This window comes from Schistocerca nitens, chromosome 2 (assembly GCF_023898315.1).
Source record: "Schistocerca nitens isolate TAMUIC-IGC-003100 chromosome 2, iqSchNite1.1, whole genome shotgun sequence".
Taxonomy (NCBI): Eukaryota; Metazoa; Arthropoda; class Insecta; order Orthoptera; family Acrididae; genus Schistocerca; species Schistocerca nitens.
The window spans coordinates 101691822-101717027 of NC_064615.1; the positions used below are offsets into that span (position 1 = coordinate 101691822).

Consider the following 25206-nt stretch of genomic DNA (forward strand, 5'->3'; position numbering starts at 1 on the left):
ATTTTCAACATTTCTTTTCATGTGAAATGTATGCTTTTATTATAAAAAATATGTTCAAGAGTTTACTGTATGTAATATACACAAACACACACTACTTCATACAATATGAAGCACTGTTGATGTCACAGTTCCTTTGTGCTGCAAAAAGCACCTGAAAAGAAAAGGCATTTATAACATTAATTAGGTAGTTACAAAATTAAGCAATAATGTACAGATGTTCAGGACATCACAATGCATACTGGTTTGGATACAATATAAAACCAGTGTGAAGAAGGATGCGGGAGCGGAGAGGGGGGGGGGGGGGGGGAGGTGTCCCACAGCTGTTGCCACACCTGCATCCACTGCCAAATGCCTCAACCTTGCCATGCTTCCTCATACTCTTTTACTCCTCTTCTCTCCATTGTTTTTTGGATACTCCTTAACCACACTTTCTGTGGTCTTCCTCTTCTTCTCCTTCCAGGTGGTTGCCATGAAAGTATTCTCTTGGGGTCATCTGTCTCCATTCATTCTTCCTTACATGCTCTACCATGCTTGCTGTCTTTCTTCTTTTCTACCCACAATATTACGAGTGTGGTTTGAAAAGTTCTCGGAATCACCACGAGAGGTCAGCCCTAGCGCAAAGAGTTGTTCGCTAGCGCAACGAGTTGTTCATGTGATAATCATTGGACTGTTGCCTGTAAACGTGCCATGTCAGTGCTCTTGGAAGAGAGCTGTGGCAATGACATGGCTCGGTTGTTGTTCCTGCGTAGTGATTAGCAAAGATGGAAAAAATCGAGATTTGAGCAGTGATTAAGTACTTCATAAAGAAAGGTTACAAAGCAAAGGACATTCAAGCCAATTTTCAGAATACACTGAGGGACTCTGCTCCTTCATATTCAACTGTTGCCATGTGGACAAATGAATTTAAATTTGGTTGGGAGAGCTTAGATGCTGATCCATGCAGTGGTTGGCTAAGATGTGTCACTTCTCCAGAAATCATTGCAGAAGTGCACAAAATGATCATGGCGGCTCTGCTTGCCAGATGTAATCTTAAAGGATATATAAAATTTTACCTGAAGAATTAGAAATGAAAAAATTATCTACAAGGTGGGTGTGCCAACTCTTGATGCTGGATCAAAAACACATGACAATGGACATATCAGAACAATGTCTAGCCCGTTTCGGGAGAAACGAACAAGATTTTTTGCGCCAGTTTGAGACCACAGATGAAACTAGGGTGCACTACTATACCCCAGAGACAAAACAACAGTCAAAGCAGTGGAAACATGCTGATTCTTCACCACCAAATAAAGCAAAGACAATTTCTTTGGCGGGAACATGGCATCAGTGTTGTGGGATGCGAAGGGGATTGTTTTTGTAGATTAAATCCCCACTGGGCAAACAATTACTGGAGAATACTATGCTAACCTCCTGGACAAATTGCAACAAAAGATACACAAAAAAGGCCAGGTTTAGCAGGGAAGAAAGTCATCTTCCATCAAGACAGTGTGCGCTCGCACACATGTGCCGTCGCCGTGGCAAAATTACACGAACTAAGGTATGAATTGTTGCCACACCTGCCTTATTCACCTGATATGGCTCTGTCAGACTTCGATCTCTTACCGAAACTGAAAATTTTTCTTGGTAGGTGAAGATTCACTTCAAATGAAGAACTGATAGCCGGAGTTGACAACTATTTTGCAGGCCTGGAGAAAACTCATTTTCGAAATGGGATCTAGGAACTGGAAAATCGTTGGACCAAGTGCATTAACCTACAAGGAGACTACATTGAGAAATAAAAAAGTTTCAGTGATGTAAGTACTTTTTTTTTTCCAATTCCATTCTGAGAACTTTTCAAACCACCCTCGTATAATGAGTCTGCATCCTTTCTCTTATTTTCTCATTTCTTATGTGGCCAAGTCAGGAAATTCTACATGCTCTTCTGAAGTGGTCGATTTCTAAGTCTCTTTTTACTTCTTTCTGTGAGTTACCAGCACTCACTCTCATAGCTTGTTATTGGTTCTATGATGGATTTGTATAAATGCATTTGTATGAAGAAGAGCCCACAACATAGGACACCAATGCGGAAGAAAACTGCAATCATCCACAGTTTTTGAATGGATGATTTATTTCAGTGTGACTGGTTGCAGTTTTCTCCCTCAGTGACATTGCTGAAAACAGATGTGGTGTTCTTAAGCCACCATGGATCTACTCTACATCAATACTCCAAGAGCCACCTGACAGTGAGTGTGTCATGGAAGGTACTTCTGGTATCACTGACCGACCTCCTCCCCACCCCTTCCCTGTTGCACTCGTGAATGAAATATGCCACTCCTCATTGGATCTTTCCTCTATCTTCTATCAGTCCTACTTGGTAAGGGTCCCAGATTGATGACCAATACTCAAGAATCGGTTGACCAAGTGCCTTGTAAACCACTTCTTTGGTGGATAAATTACATTTTCTTAAGATTCTTTCTACGAATCTGTCTTGCATCTGCTTTTCCTACAGTTTGTTTTATGTGCCCTTCCACTTCATATCAGCTCGACAGATATTCCTAGATATTTTACAGTGGTTACTGTGCCCAGCTATTTGTCATCAATAGTGCAGTTCTAAGTACTGGATTTCTTTTCCTATGTATGTGCAATATGTTATATTTATTTACATTCAGGGTCAACTGCCAGAACCTGCACCATTCATCAAACCACCGTAGGTCTTTCTGCAGATTGTTGCTAACTTCTGGCATTGTTACCACTTTACAAACAACCACATCATCTGCGAACAGCCTGAATGACGCATTCTACTAGATCACATTTATACACACTGTAAACAGAAACTGTCCTTTCATGCTTGCTTGGGGTACCTCTGAAAGTATCTTTACATCTGTCGATTTTGTTCTGTTAAGAGCGACATGTTGAGTTCTATCTGTAAGGAAGTCTTGAATCAACTCAAAAATCTGGTTTGATGTTTGGTAAGCTCATATTATTTCCACTAAATGGCAGTGCAGGACAGTGTCAAATGCCTTTCTGAAGTTGAGCAACATGCCATCAAACCGACCGTGAGTGCCAGTGTCCACTGTGCCTTGAATCTCATGGTGGAATAGAACAAGCTGAGTTCTGTAAGATCTCTGTCTGTGGAATCCATTTTGAATTTCACAGAGGAGATTTCCATCCTCCAAAAGTCATAATACTTTACATGGACATAAAATATGTTCCACTTTTCTAAACTGATAAACATCAATGATACAGGCCAGTAATTATGTGCATCTGCCCTACAACTCTACTTGAAAATAGGACTGACCTGCACTTTTTTCCCCGTGGCTAGTACCTTTTGTTGCTCCAACAACCTACGATAAACTTCTGCTAGAAGGGGAGAAAGTAGCATCTTACAGGTAACTCATCTTGTCCAGGTGCCTTTGCACTACAAAGTGAATTTAGTTGTTTTTCCATTCCTTGATCAGTTATTTCAGTGTCTGCCATTTCAGAAAGTTCATATGATAATTGAAATGAAGGATCGTGTTATGATCATCTGCTGTGAAACGGTTTCTGAACAGAAAATTCAGTATTTCAGCCTTCTCTCTACAATTTTCCAGTTCAGTGCCACTATGGGGACTGAGTGACCGAGTAGACGATTTTGAACCACTTATAGATTTTATGTAAGACCATAACCTCTTAGGGTTTTTGTCAAATCAGTTAACAAAATTTTACTTTCAAAGTTATTGAATGCTTCTTTGATTCCTCCTCCTCACACACATTCTCAAGGACAAAATAATCAAGAAATATGCTGGACATATTTGCCTGTAAAACTCCAAAATTCTTAATACTTGGAAGAGACCTTGGACTAGGAGTGGATTAAAAATGACAGGTATAAGCATGTATCATACATCATCAAAATCAATTAAAGTAATACATCTTCCTACTGGTCATATGCTTTATACTACAAAATGGACAATAAGTAAAAACATCCTCTCCTTTCCACATTTTACACATTAAAGACACTGAAACACCATTAAAACTGTAACTAGTACAGTATTCTCAGTGTAACCCAACATTTGGTAAAAGGAGTGCTGAAAACCTAAGTATGCAATCCCCACCTTGCACATGGAGTAATTACAAGAGAGGAATGGTGTGGTTGGAACAAATCTGCCTCGAATAATCACACCGGAAAGATGTTGTCTAGAAATGCAGCTGCACATCTTAGGAAACCAATCTTGGACCTAAAATCTTCCCATGCTGTGGTACATTTGGTTTGCCAACCTCTGCCACACATTAGGTTACTTTCATCCTGCACTTATCCAGATACATTACGAAATAGGTCCCAAAATATTTCTTTCATAACGCATGTACCTTGACTCAGGATCTCTCCATCTTCAGTCCCCTCCCATCCCACTCCCTCAAACCTGGCATAAGTTTACTAAAGTTAAATGTACTTTAGTAAGTCAGATTCTTAAATAGCACTTTAACAACCCATCTGTTAAAATCCTATAATCTTTATGGAGGTCATCATTCCTTTGCTTACAAGGGAACCTCCCCATCGCACCCCCCCTCAGATTTAGTTATAAGTTTGTACAGTGGATAGGCCTTGAAAAACTGAACACAGATCAATCGAGAAAACAGGGAGAACTTGTATGGAACTATGAAAAAATAAGCAAAATATACAAACTGAGTAGTCCACGTGCAAGATAGGCAACATCAAGGATAATCGGAGCTCAGGAGCGCCGTGGTCCCGTGGTTAGCGTGAGCAGCTGCGGAACAAGAGGTCCTGGGTTCAAGTCTTCCCTCGAGTGAAAAGTTTACTTTCTTTATTTTCGCAAAGTTATGATCTGTCCGTTCATTCATTGATGTCTCTGTTTCCTGTAATAAGTTTAGTGTCTGTGTTTTGCGACCGCACCGCAAAACCATGCGATTAGTAGATGAAAGGACGTGCCTCTCCAATGGGAACCGAAAACATTTGATCGCAAAGTCATAGGTCAACCGATTCCTCCACAGGAAAACACGTCTGATATATTCTATACGACACTGGTGACGGCATGTGCATCACATGACAGGAATATGTTGTCGACCCACCTAATTTGTACACTTGATGAATGGGTAAAAAGATTCTTCTACCTTGCCCGATTTAGGTTTTCTTGTGGATGTGATAATCACTCCCAAAAAAGTGATGAAAATATAAGAGTTTGTCACATAAACTGCAACAAATGAATGCAACAGTTTCACAGTCGCACAGTTTTCCCTGTGCTCTGTCAAAACATATGTTTTTAACGTTTTCAAATTTTTCCGTGTGTAGACCGTCAAATCCTGCATATGTCCAAGCAAACCTGAACATGTCTTGGAATTTTGGAGAGCGAAGTTGATTGTGTGTGTGTGTGTGTGTGAACTTTGATAATTGACACACGATCATGTAAACAAAACTGCTCTGTGTACCTGTGCTGCTTCGCAAAATCATAGAATCTTTTCACAAAGTATTTCACTTGCCGAAAACCAAACACATCTAACAGTTGAACAAGAGGTGTACAACCTGCAGGAATAGTAATCACGTCTACTCCCACACTACGGCGCAGTTACCTCGCATCGGACGGACAGATAATAGTTGTCTGAAAATAAAAAATTAAACTTTTCACTCGAGGGTAGACTTGAACCAAGGACCTCTCATGCCGCAGCTGCTCACGCTAACCACGGGATCACGGCGCTCTGAGCTCAAACTATCCTTGATGTTGCCTATCTTGCGCGTGGACTACTCAGTTTGTATATTTTGCTTATTTTTTTCACAGTTCCACACAACTTCTTCCTGTTTTCTCGATTGATCTGTGTTCAGTTTTTCAAGGCCTATCCACTGTGCCAACTTATAACTAAATCTGAGGGGGGTGCGATGGGGAGGTTCCCTTGTTAGAATGGTTTTGAAGAAAAATATTTCTCAGAATGATGAGCTGCATTTTTCACTGAATTTCTGAGGGATATTCAAAAAATAACCCCCAACTGGCTATTAAAAATAATCAAATGCTTGTGCTTCATGATGCCTGCGTGGTTTAAAAAAGAAACTTTTAAGGTCATGTTGTATCAGTCAGGTCTGTCACATTCAATAGTGTGTAACTAGCAGGTAACTGAAATGGATGGTTTTATTACCTCTCATGGCAGTTGATACATAAGTATTGTTATTCGCTTCCCGCAAGCCAGAGGAGCCAATGCCACCAAGGCAAATTGACAATTGTGTTCTATGTATTGGGATGGGATTATGAGTGATCTGTGCAGAAAATTCAAGGCTAGTCGCACTGATGAACATGTCGAAAGTGATTGAGGAAGACATTCAGACTGATGAAATTGTGCAACATGCTGACAAATTGCGTGTGCAAGAAATCCATGTACAATTTCCGAACTTTCTGAATATGCCCTGCAGATATCAAGAACAACCCTCTTTAACATTTGTGAGATACCATTTTCTTCTGATCACAATCTCTGTCTATTTCCCTTTCACCTCCTCCTCCTCCTCCTCCCATCCTGTCCCAAATCATAATGTCGAACCGCTTTATGGCGACGTATATTCTATATGTTTATGTTAATACACTGGTAGACAGGAAAAGGAGTATATTTTGATTCTCAAGCCAGGCATAGTGTTGCATGTATAACTGGTAGAATATTATATAGAGTCACATTGGGAGATTTTTGATGCAGGGTAGAAGACAACGCCTGAAGAAGGAAGACATCTGTTTTTGTTTGGTACGTTGAAAAGTGCCAGTGCCATGTAGGACTAGCTCTGACTGTTTCTATGAGTAGCCCTGTGCAATCTGAAGTATTAGAGAAGTAGTGGGATTATCAGATTCTTTCTTGACTCAGCTCCATGCCGATCACTATATATGTTTTGATTAAATAAGTGTTACTGTGATCAATAATAAAGTTTTCTGATTCAGTAGACAAAAAAGGTTGTGATGATCGCTACCACTATGGTTTCCATGTCGGTAACTGGTTCCAATTTTGCCAATATTCAAGAAATATATACATCGAACAACAACACTGAAATACAAAGTCAGGTGCAAAAGAAATTTTATAGATAAAAAAAGAAATGGAGGGCTGTTTGTATGTTCTTGTGGTTAAATAACAAATGTATTTTTCTGCAGCATCTGTGTGTCAGAGATAATGCACAGGCAGCTAGCAGCACATTAAAAGAATTATCACCACTTATAACATGATTACACATTCTCTTTTGAAGATAAAAATTAAAATGTATTGACGATTAAATATAGAATTCAGAGTTCATGAAAGTTTTAATGAGAACACATTACACTCGGCAAACCTCATAATATAAAAGTCATTGTATCAAAAAGCAATTAAGACTTGAGGGTTCCTCTGAAGCCATAATATTGATCCGATTACATTATAATAGTCTCACAAAACATATCACGTACCACTATTTTCCAATAAACAGGACCAAAATCATTAATAGCCAGTGTGACATATTTGACATTTGTCATCACTGCTACTTTATGTAGTCAGAAATAAGAAAAGAAAATTATGGTACCTGATATGTTGTCACAGAGATGTTAGGTCACCATAGGTTTTGTGCATGATGGGTACCGAAATGTTCACAAAACTGAAAGAATGGGCTTGACATTCCTTCAGTGCTACCATGAAGAGGATGAGGAACTTCTGAACAGAACTGTGACGAGTGCAGTATGTGAACTCTGAAACTAAGTAACAGTCCAAACAGTGAATGCACACTCATTCTTCCAATAAGTTCAAAGAATTCTAGTAATGTCAAACCACAAAATGATGGTTACACTGTTTTGGGATCACAAAAGAAATTTGGCAATACATTTCACGAGAGTAGACAAGAGAATGCCGTGACATGGAGGATGTAGTGAGAGATTTGTGAAACTCCGAAAGTCAATCCCAAACAAATAACACATGATGATTAGCAAAGGCATCACTGATCTTCACAACAGTACACAACCCCATACTGTGCGTTACACAAAGTAAAAACTCATGACGTTTTTGCTGGGAGGTTTTTCAACATTTTCCCTATACTCTGGAATTGGCACAAGCAACTTTTGTCACTTCCCCTACAGGAAGACCTGGCTGGCTACTCTGCACTTACAACTGATGATGAGCACAAGGATGCTGTCAGTAACTGGCTGAAGCATCAAGTGAGACCATTCTTTGGTGAAGGGATAAAGAAGCCGGTGTCACGGAACAACAAACGCTTGGATAAATAATGACAACATTTTTTTATAGCCAGTCGGATGAGTTTAAGAATAGCCATTGTATTTAAAAGTATGGTAAGATTAAATAAATAGTCTATAAACAAGCACTGTTGTGTGTTGTACAAAGTGCTTTGGAAGTAATAACATGTACTTTTAGAATATTTAAACCTAAAAGATGATTATCAAACAGAAAAATTAAAACTGCAGCTGACCACTTCTTACCACAAGTTTTGAGCACTTCACCAGGATGATTCCTGTAAAACTTCATAGTTGTAGCAGAATTTGCTCATTTTTGCCATGTGTGGGTTATTGTGTGAAGCAGTTCAAGCTGTTCTTTTTCTCTATCACAGAATTTCGAAATGTTCAACCTAATTCTACGTGCAATGCCAACCTCTGTGGAGGACCAAGTATGATTTGGCACCCATTTCTAAATTAAATAAAAGATATGAGGATTGGAACTTTAATAGTGGCAACTATTTATTTACAGCTTGTACAAAATAGATAAGTGTTTCAGAGTTTTATTTACCTTCAAACTAGTCACCAGCATTGTGGAAGTCATAGGATACTCTAAGCAGTGACAGTTGTGTTGACAGTTCGAGCGGCGCGGTCTACTGCCCGACAAATTTGTAGCAGTTCTGAAGCGAATGCCGTTAAGTATTTCCTTCAGTTTAGAAATCGAGTTGAACTTAAGAGGGCTTTAAGTCAGGGAACTGCAATGGGTGGTATAGCAATTAGCAGCCCCATCAGTCAAACAAATCAGTAACAGCTTGCACTGTATGTGCTTGAGGTCAGGTCCTGCAGAAAGTGTCATCACTTCTGTCTCTATGCTGTTCATTTTTGGAACACAACCTACGACCAGCTTAGAGAAGGAAGCGATGACATTTTCTGCAGGACCTGACTATCATTTTGCAGGACAATGCTCAAGCATGTATAGTGCAAGCTGTTACTGATTTGTTTGACTGATGGGGCTGCTATGTGCTAGACCACCTACTGCACTTCTCTGACTTGAGCCCTCGTGAGTTCAACTCAGTTTCTGAACTGAAGGAAACACTTCACGGCATTCGCTTCAGAATTGCTACAAATTCGTCATACAACAGAACACACTGCTCGAACTGTCAACACAACTGGCACTGCTAAGAGTATCCTACGACTTCCACAACACTGGCAATGGGTTATACACAATGCTGGTGACTACTTTGAAGGTCAGTAAAACTTTGAAACATGTATCTATTTTGTAGAAGCTGTAAATAAATAGTTGCCACTATTAAAGTTTCAACCCTCATATTTTGTCAATAATTGAGTTTGGTGGGATTGTGGCTTTGTAAAAATACAGGTTAATTCTTACAAAATGTAAAAAACAGCAATCAGCCACTGTTAATAAAGCTGCTGCTTAAGAACCAATAATGATATTACTCATTTCAAATCAATGGGTTGATTGTCAGATGGCTATTTATGTTCACCTTATGCTGTACATGCGACTTCGGCTGTTTCTCATTACGGTGTTGGTCCCGTCGAAAAATCCCGCATCAGTTTATGGCATGAAGTATAAAATGACACATCGCCTTCTGTCACCATGAAAAGTGGCCAACATCTCGTGTACAGCATAAGGCAAATGTAGCTTTAAACACAAAAAGTCATCTGAAGATGACCTGTTGCCGTTTTTACTTTTTTGTAAGAGCTAACCTGTAAAATAATATACTAACCACGGAAATGGACAGTGGGATAACCATTGTATCCAAATGGCTACTACAATGCTATCTGCTAATGAGACTGGCAACAGCTATAAACAATTCAGTACCTGCCTGAAGTCATCAGACATCTGCCGCCTCCTCCACTCCCAACAGTCCCCACAAGAAGTGAGAAGTTATTATCTCTGCACTGTTCTTTCACAGATATAACACATGAAGAGAGAGAGGAAGAAACATCTGACTAACTTAATTGTTTTTACCTACATGCAGAAACTGCTTCACTCTGTATGCTGTGCTGCCTTAAGCCATACGATGTAAGGCAAACATGTTTTGATCATTCCGAATCATTTCTTTAGTTGGTTCAAACAAGACAACTGAAAAAGAACACTACATATTAGAAATAAACAATAGCACTGACCTACAATGTCACAAATATAGTAATGTAACATTAGTTATGAGAACATGACATACATCAATGGTCATTTCAGATTTGACACCACTGATACAAATTTTTTTAAAGTTGTCTCTTCAAATCATTATCAAAATTGTTAATTGTTTCAGAGCAAATGAATATCATTATTCTGTTTCCAACTAGATGAGAGAGAGATCGATAAAGGATTCATGCCAGAGGTGGCAATGTTCTGAATCTTGCTTATGTGCCTGTCAATGCCTCTGCCATTCAGTGAATTGTTACTTTTACTCCTAACTCAATTACATTTTACCAGAAATTTCCAGTACCATATAGATCTATTGTAAGATTGTGAACTGCTGCTCCAGTAAAAGTTATTATTAATTACATATATACACTAGCTGAGCACCCGGCATTGTCTGAGTATGTATTATTTCAATCTTCTATTAGTCCATCGTATGCTTCTCCCTCTCTCTGTGTCCATCTCCTCCATCCCCCTCTCTCTCCATCCACTTCTTTCACCCTCTCCCACTCCCTGTCCATATGCTCCTGCTCCGCTCTGCCCACCTGCTCCTCCCTCCTCTCACGGTCCATCTCCTCCTCTCTCTGTCCATCTCCTCCTCTTTCCTTTCTTTGCCCATTCCCAACTGTCCCTCCTGTCTGTCTCTCCATCTCCCCCTCTTCCCTTTCTCTGACCATTCCTCCTACCTGTCTTCCAGGACAACTACTCCTCCAACCTATCTGTGCCCATCCCCTCCTTCTCCCTCCCCCCCTTATCTGTCCAGCTCCTCCTTCCCTCTTCTCTCTCTAATAATCACCCTCACCCATATGTGCAGTTGCTGGTTCTTACCTCCACAATATTTCTTTCAGATAGTAAGTAATATGTGTACGTAATTTGGCTGAAATCAAGCAAGGGGTTTATGAGGAGGTTTCTACCCTAGGCTTTGCCCGCGTAAGAGATTTCCCATATATGTAACATATTTCATGCATATTTTTACACATCTTTCACCTTATTTGTATCAAAATCACAATCCAGCTTTGTTATCATGCAGCTCAATGTTCATGGTGTCGTATCTTCACAACTATGTATCTTAAAATGATCCAATTTTGCACAGGTATAGATGGACACTGTCTGTGAAAGGTATTACGAACAGAGTTAGTAGCAAAGAAGTAATAAATTAAAACATTACACATAATGCGGCAGTTTTCATGCGTCTCAATATCTGACATCATATCTCCTGGACAATATGTCATACGATGATATATTTTCATAGCTACATCCAGTGGAATATATGGATACTGTCTGCAAAATTTGTTGCGAACAACAGTATGCATTATGCAGCAGTTTTTGACACATCCTAGCATTTATGATGTCGTATCTCCTGATGTATGTCATACAATGATATAATTTTGCGGGTACATTCAATGGTATACATGAATACTATACTGCATGAACAGCAAAAATGTAGTAAGCAATAAACTTCATTCCTTTCATTAATTTGAGTTGGGGGGGGGGGTGCCAGTAAGAAAAAGTTTTATGTAAAATTACATGTAAAATTTGTTGCAAATCAGTAAGTTCTCTCATCCTCAAATATTGAACAAATACAGTCTGGCTACTCATGCACCATGAGCTACCCTACTTTTCAGATAAGGTTCATGCGACCACTCACTTTAAGTGGGAAATCTGAATTTGAGTACTGGCCTGGCACAAATTTTCACCTGTTACCATTGATTGATTTCAATGCCCAAATGCAGCTAACACCATTAAAGGCTTTGCGTGATCATTTATTATGTTACATTATACAGATCCCCACTGGGCAACAAGCACTGATTTGAAATTCGTTATGGACAGAGGAATTTTTTTGTACGGTATTCAAATATCAATTTTGCCATTGTGCCGAGCATTTCAAAAACTGATGGGGGCATAAACTCCAAAGTAAGAATGGTTGGTAAAAAGCTGTCACAAAATCTAAATTCAGAAGCTTGGAAGATGAATCTCTTGAATCTAAACACCAAGGTATACAAGAGAGCTACGCACAGCTGTTCGAGAGAACAGTAGGATCTTTTTGGCATTTAATGACCCATTGAACCACCACCTAACTAAAATTAAGTTACTTTGGAATGTGCAAGACTTAAAACCAGCAAACTAACAATTGGGATATTGTAATGCGAGAACCATTTAAACTTACAACAAATATCATTTGGGCAGTTTGTCAACTCAACGCAGAAAAGTAACATTTTCAAACTGATCATATCAGATTTCTTTCAAATTTGGTGCATCCAATGATTCAGATAAGAGATGGAAATCTACCAATTTCCAAAGGTATACGAGCATTGTGAAGAATGTTACAGGTCTGAAAGTTTGGAGATTGGGTGAAATTTACATGTTTGCCTCAACATACATGACTATAATTCTGTATGTAATTCAGACACAGCAATGCAGCTTGTATCTTTGAAAAGCTACAGAGTAGAGCTTTACATTGACATGCAACACGGTTGGTTTCTAGGAATTTTTACGTTCAGCATCACTGATCTTAAACTTTGACCTTTGTCTTTTTAAAAACGTCTCCAATATGCTGCTGTAAACATGGTATGTATCAAGATGGCACACTAATTGATCATGCCCAAAAGTTTATTTTTTCAACATCAGTACACTATCAAAATGCAGAAGGTAGCACATAAATGTTGTTGTTGTTGTTGTTGTGGTCTTCAGTCCTGAGACTGGTTTGATGCAGCTCTCCATGCTACTCTATCCTGTGCAAGCTTCTTCATCTCCCAGTACCTACTGCAACCTACATCCTTCTGAATCTGCTTAGTGTATTCATCTCTTGGTCTCCCTCTACGACTTTTACCCTCCACGCTGCCCTCCAATGCTAAATTTGTGATCCCTTGCTGCCTCAAAACATGTCCTACCAACCGATCCCTTCTTCTAGTCAAGTTGTGCCACAAACTTCTCTTCTCCCCAATCCTATTCAATACCTCCTCATTAGTTATGTGATCTACCCACCTTATCTTCCAGCATTCTTCTGTAGCACCACATTTCGAAAGCTTCTATTCTCTTCTTGTCCAAACTGGTTATCGTCCATGTTTCACTTCCATACATGGCTACACTCCATACAAATACTTTCAGAAACGACTTCCTGACACTTAAATCTATACTCGATGTTAACAAATTTCTCTTCTTCAGAAACGATTTCCTTGCCATTGCCAGTCTACATTTTATATCCTCTCTACTTCGACCATCATCAGTTATTTTACTCCCTAAATAGCAAAACTCCTTTACTACTTTAAATGTCTCACTTCCTAATCTAATCCCCTCAGCATCACCCGACTTAATTTGACTACATTCCATTATCCTCGTTTTGCTTTTGTTGATGTTCATCTTATATCCTCCTTTCAAGACACTGTCCATTCCGTTCAACTGCTCTTCCAAGTCCTTTGCTGTCTCTGACAGAATTACAATGTCATCGGCAAACCTCAAAGTTTTTACTTCTTCTCCATGAATTTTAATATCTACTCCGAATTTTTCTTTTGTTTCCTTTACTGCTTGCTCAATATACAGATTGAATAACATCGGGGAGAGGCTACAACCCTGTCTCACTCCTTTCCCAACCACTGCTTCCCTTTCATGCCCCTCGACTCTTATAACTGCCATCTGGTTTCTGTACAAATTGTAAATAGCCTTTCGCTCCCTGTATTTTACCCCTGCCACCTTCAGAATTTGAAAGAGAGTATTCCAGTTAACATTGTCAAAAGCTTTCTCTAAGTCTACAAATGCTAGAAATGTAGGTTTGCCTTTTCTTAATCTTTCTTCTAAGATAAGGCGTAAGGTTAGTATTGCATCACGTGTTCCAACATTTCTACGGAATCCAAACTGATCTTCCCCGAGGTCCGCTTCTACCAGTTTTTCCATTCGTCTGTAAAGAATTCGCGTTAGTATTTTGCAGCCGTGACTTATTAAACTGATAGTTCGGTAATTTTCACATCTGTCAACACCTGCTTTCTTTGGGATTGGAATTATTATATTCTTCTTGAAGTCTGTGGGTATTTCGCCTGTCTCATACATCTTGCTCACCAGATGGTAGAGTTTTGTCATGACTGGTTCTCCCAAGGCCATCAGTAGTTCTAATGGAATGTTGTCTACTCCCGGGGCCTTGTTTCGACTCAGGTCTTTCAGTGCTCTGTCAAACTCTTCACGCAGTATTGTATCTCCCATTTTATCTTCATCTACATTCTCTTCCATTTCCATAATATTGTCTTCAAGTACATCGCCCTTGTATAAACCCTCTATATACTCCTTCCACCTTTCTGCCTTCCCTTCTTTGCTTAGAACTGGGTTGCATCTGAGCTCTTGATATTCATACAAGTGGTTCTCTTCTCTCCAAAGGCCTCTTTAATTTTCCTGTAGGCAGTATCTATCTTACCCCTAGTGAGACAAGCCTCTACATCCTTACATTTGTCCTCTAGCCATCCCTGCTTAGCCATTTTGCACTTCCTGTCGATCTCATTTTTGAGACGTTTGTATTCCTTTTTGCCTGCTTCATTTACTGCATTTTTAGATTTTCTCCTTTCATCAATTAAATTCAATATTTGTTCTGTTACCCAAGGATTTCTATTAGCCCTCGTCTTTTTACCTACTTGATCCTCTGCTGCCTTCACTACTTCATCCCTCAGAGCTACCCATTCTTCTTCTACTGTATTTCTTTCCCCCATTCCTGTCAATTGTTCCCTTATGCTCTTCCTGAAACTCTCTACAACCTCTGGTTTTTTCAGTTTATCCAGGTCCCATCTCCTTAAATTCCCACCTTTTTGCAGTTTCTTCAGTTTCAATCTGCAGTTCATAACCAATAGATTGTGGTCAGAATCCACATCTGCCCCTGGAAATGTCTTACAATTTAAAACCTGGTTCCTAAATCTCTGTCTTACCATTATATAATCTATCTGATACCTTTTAGTATCTCCAGGATTCTTCCAGGTATACAACCTTCTTTTATGATTCTTGAACCAAGTGTTAGCTATGATTAAGTTATGCTCTGTGCAAAATTCTACAAGGCGGCTTCCTCTTTCATTTCTTCCCCCCAATCCATATTCACCTACTATGTTTCCTTCTCTCCCTTTTCCTACTGACGAATTCCAGTCACCCATGACTATTAAATTTTCGTCTCCCTTCACTACCTGAATAATTTCTTTTATCTCATCATACATTTCATCAATTTCTTCATCATCTGCAGAGCTAGTTGGCATATAAACTTGTACTACTGTAGTAGGTGTGGGCTTCGTGTCTATCATGGCCACAATAATGCGTTCACTATGCTGTTTGTAGTAGCTAACCCGCACTCCTATTTTTTTTTATTCATTATTAAACCTACTCCTGCATTACCCCTATTTGATTTTGTATTTATAACCCTGTAATCACCTGACCAAAAGTCTTGTTCCTCCTGCCACCGAACTTCACTAATTCCCACTATATCTAACTTTAACCTATCCGTTTCCCTTTTCAAATTTTCTAACCTACCTGCCCGATTAAGGGATCTGACATTCCACGCTCCGATCCGTAGAACGCCAGTTTTCTTTCTCCTGATAACGACGTCCTCTTGAGTAGTCCTCGCCCGGAGATCCGAATGGGGGACTATTTTACCTCCGGAATATTTTACCCAAGAGGACGCCATCATCATTTAATCATACACTAAAGCTGCATGTCCTCGGGAAAATTTACGGCTGTAGTTTCCCCTTGCTTTCAGCCGTTCGCAGTACCAGCACAGCAAGGCCGTTTTGGTTAATGTTACAAGGCCAGATCAGTCAATCATCCAGACTGTTGCCCCTGCAACTACTGAAAAGGCTGCTGCCCCTCTTCAGGAACCACATGTTTGTCTGGCCTCACAACAGATACCCCTCCGTTGTGGTTGCACCTACGGTACGGCCATCTGTATCGCTGAGGCACGCAAGCCTCCCCACCAACGGCAAGGTCCATGGTTCATGGGGGGAGCACATAAATATGGAATACAAATTATTAAAAAAAAATATAATTCATAAGTAATGTACAGAAATATAGTTTATATAATTTTAGTGGTATTATTAATCATTTACAGTATAGCTTCACTGGAAAGGGAATAAAAAGTGGTTACATCTTATTTCACAAGTCTCTAATAATTACATTGTTAATGTTAACCAGGTCTGATGCAGGGAACGAGTATGACCTCCCAGTTTGTGTCACTGGAGCCATTCTTGTAGGAAACATAAGTGAAGGAGGTGGTCTGTACTTCATCTGTTTCTTCATAATTTTGTAAGACATAAGCAACTCACCAATCAATGGCACTCATACCTGCAACAAATCCATGTGTCTCTTAACAGCAGTTCTTTCCAAATAGCAATCACTGACTCTCCAATGCCCATTAAAGAATCCAGTAATTACATCTGGGAATGTGTCTTTGAAATACGCATACAATTCCTTAAGATTGTGCAATCCTAGCTGCTTCGGCTTATGTGCTCTAATTTGAGTTTCTTTCTTGCGTCACAAGGCTCACATTATAATCACGGTAAAAATCATGTAGTTCAATGGTTTTTTAAGGGCATGTCTTACCTGTCTTTGGATTTTTTGTCACTGATATACCATGTTCTGCTGCTAACTCCTTGCTCTTCACACTATGGAATCTGAAGCGGAAAATTCTTTCATGTTACTCATCATACGCCAGCTCTTCGAAAGTACTGTCAAAATTTGTATTTTGTCACACACACATACTGTATTGTGAAACCTGTCTTTCTGCTGGACTGTGGTTCCTCTTTCTCCATTTTTTTTCACACTCTTCTTTTTCCAGTCAGTATAAATTTGAAAACTGAATAAATCACAGAATAATGTAGATAGAGGTACAAATTGACACACACGCTTGGAATGACATGGGGTTTTATTAGAACCAAAAAAATACAAAAGTTCAAAAAAATGTCTGACATATGGCACTTCATCTGATCAGAATAGCAATAATTAGCGTAACAAAGTAAGACAAAGCAAAGATGATGTTCTTTACAGGAAATGCTCAATATGTCCACCACCATAGCTGTAGTCAAGGAATAATGTTGTGAACAGCACTGTAAAGCATGTCCGGAGTTATGGTGAGGCATTTGCGTCGGATGTTGTCTTTCAGCATCCCTAGAGATGTCGGTCGATCACGATACACTTGCGACTTCAGGTAACCTCAAAGCCAATAATCGCACGGACTGAGGTCTGGGAACCTGGGAGGCCAAGCATGACGAACATGGTGGCTGAGCACACGATCATCACCACACGACGCACACAAGAGATCTTTCACGCATCTAGCAATATGGGGTGGAGCCCCATCCTGAATTAAACATCGTACGTTCCAGCAGCTGTTTATCAGCCAGGCTGGGGATGATGCAATTCTGTAACATATCGGCGTACCTCTCACCCGGCCCAGTAGCAGTTACAAAACCAGAATCACACATTTCCTCGAAGAAAAAAGGCCCAATAACGGTAGATGTGATAAATCCAACCCATACCGTGACTTTCTCGTCATGCAATGGAGTTTCCACGACAGTTCTAGGATTTGCGGTAGCCCAGATTCTGCAGTTGTGGGCATTGACAGACCCTCCGAGCATGAAATGAGCTTCGTCGGTCCACAACACGTTACTCAACCAATCGTCACCTTCCGCCATCTTTTGAAACGCCCACACCACAAATGCCCCCCACTTCACTAAATCGTCAGGTAACAGTTCATGATGCCAATGGATTTTGTACGGATAGCATCAGAGGCTACGCCTAAGTGCCAACCAAACAGTTGTGTATGGAATGATGGTGCGACGTGCGACTGCATGAGCACTGACTTCCCCGTCCATAGACAAACCCGCTACAGTCTCCATTTCTTCCTGAACTGTCTCGGCAGCATTACGCCTTGTGCTCGGTCAGCCACTACGGGGTCTATGTCCAAACAACCCGTGGCTTCGAACTTCGAAATCATTCTCGCCACAGCTGCATTTGTCAACGGACCTTTACCCATTCAAATCCCCTTCCTGGATAGGATCATAACGCTGAACTAGCACATTCCCCATTCTGATAATACAGCTTCACTAAAAGCGCCTTTTCAGGTAACGTCAACATGCTGCGACTGCTGGCGCATCTGATTCTCTCTCTCATTATGGCTCCTTTTATACACGATTGTCATGCGCAGTCACTGACATTGTGCTGTCCAGCGCCATCTGTCAGACACTTTGTGAACTTTTTTTTTCTTTTTGTTCTAATAAAACCCCATGTCATTCCAAGCATGTGTGTCAATTTTTACCTCTCTATCTACATTATTCTACGGTTTATTAAGTTTTCAAATTTATACTGACTTTTTGATCACCTGGTATATAAGCTCCAACACTAAGGCAACATTTTTCAGTTTTTGCTTTTGGTGATATTTCTCATGCTGAGGTTGATTTTTCTTCAAGGGATATTCACCTGGCTAGTATTTAAAGAATCCAGTGCCAGATCCGATGCTATTTCATCTGCACTTAATGTCGTCGCTCAAAATACCTAGCACAGCTAAGGCAACACCTGCAGGAATTGACAGGTTTTGTGATATTTGCTGCAAATTTCCCACCTGGCAGTATATCAGGAGACTTGTTTACCATCCACTCCTGAACATTCCTCGAATTCTTCTGTACCCTTGCATTATGTTCTTCTTTAAATGAAGTACAACAATACAATTTTGGCTTGAAATCCATTTTTTACAAACTATAACTAAATATAGTACTACTTCCTAGCACATGTATACTGTAGTTTGAGTAAACAATCCACTCCCATGAAACAAGCTAATGACAACAGGTTGAAATGAAAGTACCTCTGATTGGCTCTTCACAGCAGGAAATTTTCACCAATTTGTTAGCATAATAGTGAGTGCTACTGTCTGCTGTACTGGAAAAAAATGGAAACAGGTAGCTGTGTGTCTGTGTTTTGAAAGTGGGGTGTTTTGATATATTCATGGTCAAGGTCAATGACCCTAAATGTGGCGAGTCTTAGAAACTCACCATATTGCATATCAGTGTAAAGCTCTACTCACTCATTTTTGAATTATACAAGTTTTGTTGCTGTATCTGGAGTAGAACCAGAATTATAGTTATTTATGTTGAGACAGACACATGAAGATTTCACAATTCACACATTTTGCAGACCTGTACCTTACTTCACACCTGTCATTTGCAAATTTGTAGTTTTCCATTTCTTATCTGGATTACTGAATGCACCAAATTTAAAAGAAATCTGAGTGGGCTGGATTCAGTGCTGTGTCAAACTGAAATGTAACTATACATTTAGTTAATTCCTGAATACTATACACATCAAAAAAAGTTTTGCAACATCCCGGTTCCCAGAACTCCTGAAGACAGATGTTGACTGTGGATATTGTATCACAGTTACAGTCCCTTTGACAGCTCAGAGAGGTCACTAAACCTGCCCAAAGATGTGAACAATCGTGAATGAGCAGTGTCTATTAGACGGAGGGGGTCCAACAGCCGATCAGTTCCCGTCATTCCACCAGGAAGGAGGTACACGGCTCATGTTGTCTGTAGTTCAACCATGCCTAGACGGTCAGTACCGCGGTTTGATCATGTTCGCATTGTTACTTTGTGCCAGGAAGGGCTCACAACAAGGGAATTGTCCAGACGTCTCAGAGTGAACCAAAGTGATGTTGTTCTGACATGGAGGAGATACAGAGGGACAGGAACTGCTGATGACATGCCTCGCTCCGGCTGCCCAAGGGCTACTACTGCAGTGGATGACCGTCACATAAGGATTATGGCTCAGAGGAGCCCTGACAGCAACGCCACCATGTTGAATAATGCTTTTCGTGCAGCCACAGGATGTCGTGTTATGACTCAAACTGTGCACAATAGGCTGCATAATGCAGAACTTCACTCCCGACATCCATGGCAAGGTCCATCTTTGCAACCATGACACCATGTAGCATGGTAAAGATGGGCCCAAAACCATGTGAAATGAACCACTCACGATTGGCATCATGTTCTCTTCACCAATGAGTGTCGCATATGCCTTCAATCAGACAATCGTAGGAGACGTGTTTGGAGGCAACCTGGTCAGACACACTGTCTAGCGAACGCAGCAAGGTGGAGGTTGCCTGCTGTTTTGGGGTGGCATTATGTGGGGCTGACGTATGCCGCTGGTGGTCATGGAAGGTGCCGTAATGGCTGCACAATATGTGAATGCCATCCTCCGACTGATAGTGCACCTATAGCGGCAGCATATTGGTGAGGCGCCCATCTTCATGAACGACATTTCGCGCCCCTATCATGCACATCTTGTGGCCAGCATGTTCTCCAGACATGAACCCTATCAAACATGCCTGGGACAGATTGATAAGGGCTGTTTATGGACAATGTGACCCACCAATCACTCTGAGGGATCTATGCCGAATCGCTATTGAGAAGTGTGACAGTCTGGACCAACAGTGCCTTTATGAACTTCTGGATAGTATGCCATGATGAATACAGGCATACATCAATGCAAGAGGACATGCTACTGGGTATTAGAGGTACCGGTGTGTACAGCAATCTGGACCACCACCTCTGAAGGTCTCGCTGTATGGTGGTACAACATGCAATTTTTAGTTTTCATGAGCAACAAAAACAGCAGAAATGATGTTTATGTTGATCTCTAGTCCAATTTTCTGTACAGGTTCTGGAACTCTCAGAAACGAAGTGATGCAAAACTTTTTTTGATATGTGAATTTCGATAAATCCGTAATGCTACAGTTTATCTTACATTCAGAACAGCTTATAAGCCATTTGGGAAGTAGTCAAGAGATGTCAGCAGTATTGATTCTGTGAATGAAATTGGGTAATGGGGTCTTGCCATGATACCTATCAGAAAGAGCAATGCCTGATGTCAACACAAGTCCCAGTCTGGCAAAGTTTTGATGTCAAAAATTTGGTGAAAGGTACCTTGTGGACCTCCTTGCATTTTTCGTAGTTTATGCATGATACACATATGCAATATGCTTCAAAATGCTTGGAGACAGGTTCATTGCCTAATATAGGTCTTTTGAATTTACTTTGCAATTTTTTGGTTTTATGATTAACAGTGTGTTACTTGTGGTGCAACGTAAACATTAAGGCACATGAAAGGTCAATTTGTAACCACAACCTTTATTTGGGATTCACATTTGTTGGCTTTGAAAACTTACAAACAAATTGTCACCTTCCAACCCAACATAGACCACGGGCTACACGACAGATCAGTCTGTCACCATAACCAAGATTTCAAGAGGTGGCTGAAATACCACAATGTTAACAAGAATTTTCCTAATAGCATACAGTATGTTCCATTTAAAATATCAAGCATTTGAATATCTACACATACATTTATCATATTAGCAATCTTGGAAGGGTCAACTGAACCTACCAGTATCAGATGACTCCTCCTTCTTGTCAGGTAACAATGCTGTGGTGTATGAAGTTATGCATGCACAAACAGTAAGAGAACAGAACACTGACAATACCTGTGTTGTGTCCACATTATTTTTTGGAATGTAGGTTGCTGTGACAGGCTTACCTGCAGCAAAGCTAGAAGTTTATGTTGGAAGGTGAGGATTTAAGGGAATAGGAAATCTTAGTTGTGGCGACATACCGATCTGTAGTGTAGCCCAAGGCCAAGGTTCAGTTGAAAATTTACAATTTTGGCGCGAATTGGTGAAGCACTGCAGTAGCGAAGACTTCAGTTAATCCCACTGGTAAAATATAATGAATCTGACCTGAATGGTTACTGAGGTATTCTAGTTCAGTCAAAAATTTATCATTTTGTTGGTCCTAAAATGTTATTCACACTGCCACTTATGTTTCAGTTCTACTGTCTATTTCACTAGAAATTCAGAATGGTATCTGTTAAGAACAATGTTGTTTCAAAACAAAAAGTTTCATTGTAAAATCTGTCAATTAAATCTTTAAATGCTTGTTTTAAATTAAGACATTTCTCTAGAGCAAAAGGGGCAAGTTATACCAGAAGAAAACTACTGGTGAGCTATAATTTAACTTTATTCTTAATAATTACTGATAAGCCAAATATAATTCATTTTTATAGCTATATAGCTATATTGTATTAGATGTACCTGAGCAACTCGCATCATGTCAAAATTAATTTTTGACATAAACAGCACGCCCCATTCTGTATGCTGGAGTTTTACGTATTCTGGCACCACGCAGGTTAACAGAATACCGCAGTAAGGCAGGCTGACGCACATATATTCCTCTTGCATCTGGAGTCCATGCTTGCAATTTGCATACATGATCCTTAGGAGGAGTGACAGCAATCCATCCAGCAGATGACAACACAATATCAGCGCAGCTTTCTTGTGAACTGATACCCACAACAGAAATGCTCTTTGGAGTAGTTGCAAGTTGTGGCCATTGTGATAATCTTTTGTCTCCACCACATGGTACAACAAACAGTGAAGAGCCCAGCAGCGATGAATATACAGTGTCTGCAATGTCCGTTTGGCATATAGTGACAGGCAGACAATCTGATGCAAATACTGTGAACCTAACAGATTCGTTTCCATCAACATAGTCTAGTCTTCCTAGACCAGCAATAAACAAAGTTCTTTGGGGTTTTAAGCAAAATGAGCGAGGGATCAACATCTTCTTTGGCAATGTCAAAATAAGTTCTTCTGTAGTAAGCAAATTCAGGATCTGGTCGGGTTGAACTGTTCCTGGCGTATCAAAACACCATCTGCTTTCACTAAATTCAGGATCTTCTGGATTTATACCTGACTGTTGGATAGTGAGTGATTTACTAACAGAAAATGGATCGTTCACTTCAGGTTGTTCTTCATTTTGAAATGTCCTTCCAATGTGACCCACAAGTGTGGCGTACTGAACATCATTCATACGTTTCAACTGAAAATGTCGGAGTTTATCTTCTGCTTGTTTGCGTATTCTCTCAGCCAAAAGACGCTTAGTGCGCATATATAGCCTCCACCCAGACGGGCGAAGTATAGGAAACTTGAGCAAATTCATTGTTGTTCCAGGCCAAGGGGATGTAGTAGCTCTCTCAATAAGGTCCACTGCCTTTACTTTGCAGAAATCGGATTGCAGAAGAGCATTAAACAGGCTAGACTTTCCAACATTGGTACAACCTACCAGATATACATCACCTTTGTAGTGCCACATATTTTGTAACCTTGTAATAAGTTCCTCAATCCCATATCCAGTGCGAGCACTTATCAGCTCTACATGTTTTATGTTTGCAGCAGACAAGCCAGTCTGATCAAGACTTTTAATGATACATTTCTTGACATGATCAAGAAAACCACCGCAGTCCTGTGGCAGTAAATCAATCTTATTCCCAACAACCACCACTGGTCGTTTTCTGCCAATTATATCAAGTATTTGTGGCCAAATGCTACACGGAAAATCAGTGAGATCTACCATCAAAACAACAAGTGCAAGTTTGTTCCTGATTTCGGATAAAAGTTTCGGATACTCAGTGGCAGGTACTGTGACACTAAGAACAGTGTTGTAATACCTAATGAAATGACATCGTTGGCACAGGGTCCCACTAATGTTACTTTCATTCAGACGAAGAAATATCTCACTTGGTAGATAGCCAGGTATTGCAGTGTCCCGACAGTGTAATAAAGCACCACATCCCCCACATGGGGTATTACTCACAGGAATATTTGTGTCAGGTGTACCATAGTTAAGTTCCCAGGGTGGTTCTATATCACCATCATAACACTCATAATCATTCATCCAGCTTTTTATATAATGCTCACTGGTCTGTTCTTTTGGAACAGGTTCTGTAGTAAACTCAGACACCATTATTTTTCCAGTACCATTTTCACCAGAATTATTCCGAGAATAATGTAGACTACTACTGCCAAATTCACTGTAAGTCCTGTACGGAAAGTCCACTTTTTCATCTTTGAACACCGCTTCTGGCTGTTCTTCCGTCTCGCTATCTGCAATGTCTTCTACGTACTTTAATGCGACAGGGCTGCAGTGATATGACTCACCGCGGTTCAACGTTTTTCTTTTCTTCTTGAAGCCTGCCAATCTATTTTCCCATTCTAATCGGTGCAGAACAGAATTGTATATAATTTTAGACCTAATTTCGCCTAAAACAAAATTCTCTCTATTATCGTTTCTGATGATTTTTTCATAATTTAAGTTATGTTGCGAATGTGTAAAGTGATAAAGTCTTTTGGTACTTGCAGACGAACATCGAATCACCAAATCTCTTAGGCAGGTTCCGAATGTTAGTACACCGAATTCATGTGGCACGGGTGGTATGCGCAGTCTACCCACATGCACAAGTCGCAGAGTTCGCATTCTGGTACTATAGTACACTATACAAACACATAACCATAAAACCAACGCACTCACTCAAGTTTCTATCGTTTTGTTTACAAACATTTTAAAGTTTTAAACCATAGATATGCTTTGTGATCCTAGATAACTATCGAAACCACAGTCGTAACAGTCGCGACCACATAACAAGAGTGACACTTCACGTCGATTTTGTTGCTACTGCGGAGCAGCTTGCCAATTGGCCAGTAAGTAAAAATGTTGAGTTTGGCGCGATCGTGAAAGCGAATAGTAGTTGTGTATTTTGGTTTTTCAAACGGGAGCGTCTGCAGTGCAATAAATTGCAACAACAACAAGAAGAAGACGTCACATCTGTCCTTTTAGGTTTCCTAAGGACCCTGAGAGGTGTATACCATCATGTTACTATACTGTGTCGTTAGGACTGGCTTGCAAACTATATGTGTATTAATGATTAATGTTTCGTTTTAAGAGCAGAAAATGGGTAGTGAATAGAAGAAGATCTTATGAAAAAAGACCCTCTTTACGTTTATAGTAATGCCAAGTTTTGTTCATGAATGCGGACAATAATAAACCCATGCGGAATGTTTGACATCCCAAATTAGCCACG

At 40.1% G+C, this 25206-nt stretch overlaps 1 protein-coding gene across 2 annotated transcripts; it reads right to left on the reverse strand.

Annotated features, from left to right (window-relative positions):
* Positions 1-24737, reverse strand: LOC126235763 (nitric oxide-associated protein 1). Of its 2 annotated transcripts, none has more exons than XM_049944561.1 (3): positions 22382-24737; positions 10124-10233; positions 1-151 (listed from the first exon to the last, which is right to left on the reverse strand). In XM_049944561.1, exon 1 carries the CDS (start codon positions 24600-24602, stop codon positions 22407-22409), a length of 2196 nt encoding a protein of 731 aa, XP_049800518.1. In that variant the 5' UTR covers positions 24603-24737; the 3' UTR covers positions 1-151; positions 10124-10233; positions 22382-22406. The 2 variants fall into 2 exon arrangements, with proteins under 2 accessions (XP_049800518.1, XP_049800519.1); XM_049944562.1 differs by having other exon boundaries at positions 10-151; positions 10120-10233.
* Between the last annotated feature and the right edge of the window lie 469 nt (positions 24738-25206).